Source organism: Thamnophis sirtalis, unplaced genomic scaffold, assembly GCF_051295495.1.
Source record: "Thamnophis sirtalis isolate CommonGarterSnake01/CBP01778 unplaced genomic scaffold, rThaSir2_p1.2 scaffold_13, whole genome shotgun sequence".
In the NCBI taxonomy this organism is placed as follows: domain Eukaryota; kingdom Metazoa; phylum Chordata; class Lepidosauria; order Squamata; family Natricidae; genus Thamnophis; species Thamnophis sirtalis.
Window position 1 is genome coordinate 4,725,869 of NW_028261393.1, and position 4,755 is coordinate 4,730,623.

Below are 4,755 nucleotides of genomic sequence, written 5' to 3' on the forward strand. Positions count from 1 at the left end.
CCTTCCTCCCTCCCTCCCTCCCTCCCTCCCTCCCTCCCTCCCTCCCTCCCTTCCTTCCTTGACAAATTTGGTTTTCCAGGACTTAAACCCCAAGGTTTTTTTTCTCCTTGCTGCCTGGTTCCTTCTGGATTTCCCCATGCCAACACATTCTCCGCTTACGTGTCTCCATCTTCATCTTGTTGCGTTGCTGTGACAATGTTCAAAGCCAGCTGGGTTTCTGCTGGGGGCATCAAGGAGTAAGAAGGCAGGATTCCCAGCAGCGATGGCCCCGTCATAGGTTGCATAAGGGGAGGGAGCTCTGGGTTCAAAAAGGGGCTGGGCAGACCTGGGGATTCGAAAAGGGAGAGAGGAGGTTGCAATGAGAAGCAAAGTTTGTTGACTTACTTCCGTCCTGCCTGTATTGTTTTTATAAATCACTCAAGGTGCGGAACATACCCAATAAACCTTCCTTCTCCTATTTTGTCCTCAACAACAACCCTGAGGGGTTGGTTGGGCGGAGAGAGAGGGACTGGCTCAAAGTCATTCAGCCATCTTTCATGCCTAAGGCGGGACTAGAACTCACTATCTCCTGGTGATTTACCCAAGGTCACCCAGCTGACTTTCATGCTTGTGGCAGGACTAGAACTCACCATCTCCTGGTGATTGGTTCAAAGTCATTCAGCCATCTTTCATGCCTAAGGCAGTACTAGAACTCACCATCTCCTGGTGACTGGTCCATTCAGTCATCTTTCATGCCTAAGGCGGGACTAGAACTCACCATCTCCGGGTGATTTACCCAAAGTCACCCAGCTGACTTTCATGCGTGTGGCAGGACTAGAACTCACCATCTCCTGGTGATTGGTCCAAAGTCATTCAGCCATCTTTCATGCTTGTGGCGGAACTAGAACTCACCATCTCCTGGTGATTGGTCCATTCAGCCATCCTTCATGCCTAAGGCGGTACTAGAACTCACCATCTTCCTGGTGATTTACCCAAAGTCACCCGGCTGACTTTCATGCTTGTGGCGGGACTAGAACCCACTGTCTCCTGGTGATTGGCCCAAAGTCACCCAGCCACGTTTCATGCCTAAGGCTGGGACTAGAACTCCCAGCCTCCTGCTTTCTGGCCAGATTTCTAAGGCCATCTTTGATTCCCCTCAACCCAGAGATGGAACCAGTTTCTCACTTAGTTGAGATACCTCTTGGTCTCACTTGGGAAGTAACACCAGGAAGGTACCCACAGAAGGGGACAGAAGCCTCCAAAATGCATGTGGGTTGGGTCAACTGTCCTCTCCACCCAGAGTGGGGGGGGGACGTTTAATGTCCTTCCTCCAGTTCCTACAAGTTTCCTTTAGGAGTCCGAACTCTTGAATCAGCATGTCCACATTGGGGATACTCAATGTAACCCAGAACAGAAGATACCATCTTTACTATCAACCCTTTCTATGCACCTGGATAAAACATGCAGAGTCCTCTGGCTAACAACTGCCCTGTTTAACGACTGTTCGAACTTAGTGTGAAAACATCCCAATTAAAGGAACCACTCTCCCAACACTGACAGAGCGAGCCACTTATAGATATAAACAGAGAGTAAATCTCGCTTCCTTCTAGGACGGATAATGTTACTAGTAGGGTACTGAAACGTCTGTAAGAAAACAGCCAAGCTCAGAGAGCATCAATGACTCCAGGGTTCAACCCTGAGCTACAAAGAGTCCCTTTCTTTTGGTGCTGAAAAGGTAGTTTTGTGACCAGTCCTTGAACTTATTATGGGCGTCTCAGCACTGGGGAAGACAGCAGGAAGTGACAAGTTCCTGCTCACATCAAGCTGAAGAATGGGCAGGTGATTCACTTCATCACCCCAGCAGAACTGATGTCATGAATTGGGTGTGGTCATGGGATGTTTCACTTTACGAACTCGTCCCCTGGCCACAGAGCTGCCGCTCTCGGTTGCAGTCGCTAAGCGAGGACTATGGGGGGAGATCGAGCCGTGGCAAGCGGCAATGAGAACGGAGGAGAGCCTAGGGCTGCCAGCTGCTTTCCTCGATGTCCGTTGCGTCTGGGGGAGGAGTTGCTTATGGTCCCACTGATACTAATACCCACCCCACTGAGACCACCTGCCCCTCTCACCGCCCCCTCCCCCCAGGGAAGCCTGAGGAATTGCTAGGGGCTCACGAGCCACAAAGTCACCTGTGATAACAACGGATATCAACCTCCTCACAAGAAATGCATTTTTAAAAAAAACATTTTTACAGGGCAATCTCTACCAATCTGTCTCTCTCCCTCTCTCCCACTTCCCGCTCCCCGTTTCTCTCCCTCCCACCCCCCCTCTCTGTCTCCCACCCTCTCCCCTTTATCCCTCTTTCTCCCTCCATCTTTTCCCCTTCCTCTCTCTCCCTTGCTGCTCTCCCCATCTCTTTCCTCCTTTCTCTTTCCTTTCCACCTCTTCCTCTCCCTTTTGCTCCCTCCCTCTCTCTTTTCCCTCTCTTCCTCCCTCTCTCCCCCTTTCTCTCTCCCTCTATTTCTCTCTCCCCCTCTCCCTCTGTCTCCCACCCTTTCATCTCTCCTCCTTTCTCTCCCCCTCTTTTTCCCTCCCTCTACCCCCTTTCTCTCTGTCTCTCTCTACACCGTCTCTCTCCCCCTTTCTCCCTCCCTCTTCCTTGACCTCTCTTCTCCCTCTCTCCCTCTCTATCTCTTTGCCTTCCTTCCTCCCTCTCTCTTTCTCTCCTCTCTCTCCTCCCTCTCCTTCCAGCCTACCTCCCAGGGAAAAATTGGGAAGTGTGTGTGTGTGTGTGGGGCTATAATTAAAGCAGACCACCTCCACTCATTTACTTACTTAACCCTCTCACCCCCAGGAGAAGTAAGAAAGAACTAAGAAAAAAAACTTAGGAAGGAGGTGGGCTTCTCTCTCTTAATGGTTCTTTCTTGTCTGGGCCATCCTTGTTCCTTGTCACTGCCTATTATGTTGACTAGTTTTAGTTTCATAGCATTCTGATAAGCCACACCGAGTCTCCTGGAGCCGGCGGCTAGAAAAGTTTGCATGAAATAATATAAAGAGAAGCGGCCCTAAAGCATTGCGACTAGTGAGAAAGGAAGCGGGCAGGATAAAAATTAGGGGAACCAGGGAAGGAAGAGGAAGAGAAGGTTTTCCTTTCAAACAAGTTTGTCCCCAAACTTTACAACTTTAAGACTTGTGGACTTCAACTCCAAGAATTCTGGGAGTTGAAGTCCACAAGTCTTAAAGTTACCAACTTTGAAGACTTCTGTTAAAAGCTGGGCCCTTACCTGGATAATAGGACACAGGTACCCTGGAGTAGGGCATGGAGAAATAGCAAGGGTGGTATCCATTGCAGTGGGGGTGACTGAGATCCATTCCCCTCCTGCCCACTTTCCGTCTTGGGCACCTTGCCAGCCAAAGGTCCCGGCGTGTCCCCGTTTGCCCCCTCCACGGCATAACGGCGTTTCCTCAGCGGTAAATACATCTCGGTCTTTTTCTCTTCCTGCAGCCCATCCTTGGGGGACGCTGCGTCTCGAGTCCTCCGGTCGGGGGTCAGGCTGACCCACAGCAGTTTCTCTGGAGACAGGTTCCCGCAGCACCGTGGCTCCATGGAAACGCAGCGGGGCTCCTGGTGGGGCCGAGGGAATTAGGGGAGGGTCTCCTCCGTGGGAAGGGGGGTGCCCATCTTTCCGCCAGGTGCTCAGGTCGACGGGGAACTCCCCAGCCATCTTCCCTGGATCTTCCTGGCCCACAAAGTTGACAAAGCCACAAAGAGACACGGAGCTTGTCGATCAGGAAGGTTGGCGGTTCGAATCCCTGGTAGAGGTCTCCTGCGTGAGGGGGGGTTGGGCTAGATGACCTCCCAAGGTCCTGTCCAACTCTGCTACTGTTCCTTCAGCTTTTTTCTTTCTTCTTCCAAAAAAAAGGGAGGGTTGGACTAGATGTCCTCCAAGGTCCCTTCCAACTCTGTTACTCTTCTTTCAGCTTTTTTTCTTTCTTCTTCCGAAAGGAGGGAGGGTTGGACTAGATGTCCTCCAAGGTCCCTTCCAACTCGGTTACTCTTCCTTCAGCTTTTCTTCTTCTTCTTCCAAAAAGGGGGTCCTTCTCCTACAGGGCAGGTGGAGGTAGGAGGATGGGGTGGGGCATCCCCCTCAACTCCCCCATCTTTGCAAACCCCGCCTCTCTTTCCGCTGTCCAGCTCCGGATCTCCCCCCCTTCGTCCCCTCCCCCAAAAAAGTTCAAGCAAAGCAAAACCCCCCCTCCCTTTGCACGATTTTCAGCAGACGGCAAGAAGAACGGGGCAGCCTCTTCCTTCTCCGAGCATCGCCGGTCGGTGTCCCTACTACGACCCCTTTGGGAGTGGGGGGGGGGGGGAGGAGAGGTTTGCACTGATTTCCTAGGCGCCCCCTCCCCTTCAAGAAGCCAGGCGTCACTCCAAGCCCCTTCCCCAGCCGGACCCTCCCCAGACTTCGCAGCTTTGCAAGGGAGTCCCACAGCGGGCAGCCCTTCTGGATCCCGGATCTGAGATGGAAAGGGGGGGGGGGTTTCTATAATCCTTCCAAGTGCCCCCCCACCTCGTTGGATCCTTCGCCCAGATTCCTGCGAAGGGAGTCACCCGTCCAACGCCTCGCGGCCGTCTCGCCTCTGCCTTTGCCAAGTCATCCTTTTGCTTGCTTCGCTTGCTCTCTCTTGGGCGGGCGGGGGGGTGTGTGTGGAAAAAAAAGGGGGGGCGGGATGGCTGCGTAGAAGCTCCCCCTCCTCCGCGGGCCGGGCTGGGGTCTC

At 52.8% G+C, this 4,755-nt stretch overlaps 1 protein-coding gene across 1 annotated transcript in view; it reads right to left on the minus strand.

Moving 5' to 3' along the window:
• Window positions 1-3,899, minus strand: part of BCL3 (BCL3 transcription coactivator) — a 26,722-nt gene extending 22,823 nt beyond the window's left edge. The window contains 4 exon segments of the mRNA XM_087727956.1: window positions 160-325; window positions 3,261-3,336; window positions 3,338-3,514; window positions 3,516-3,899. Coding sequence (XP_087584082.1) covers window positions 160-325; window positions 3,261-3,336; window positions 3,338-3,514; window positions 3,516-3,701 — 605 coding nt within the window. The 5' untranslated portion in view covers window positions 3,702-3,899.
• Between the last annotated feature and the right edge of the window lie 856 nt (window positions 3,900-4,755).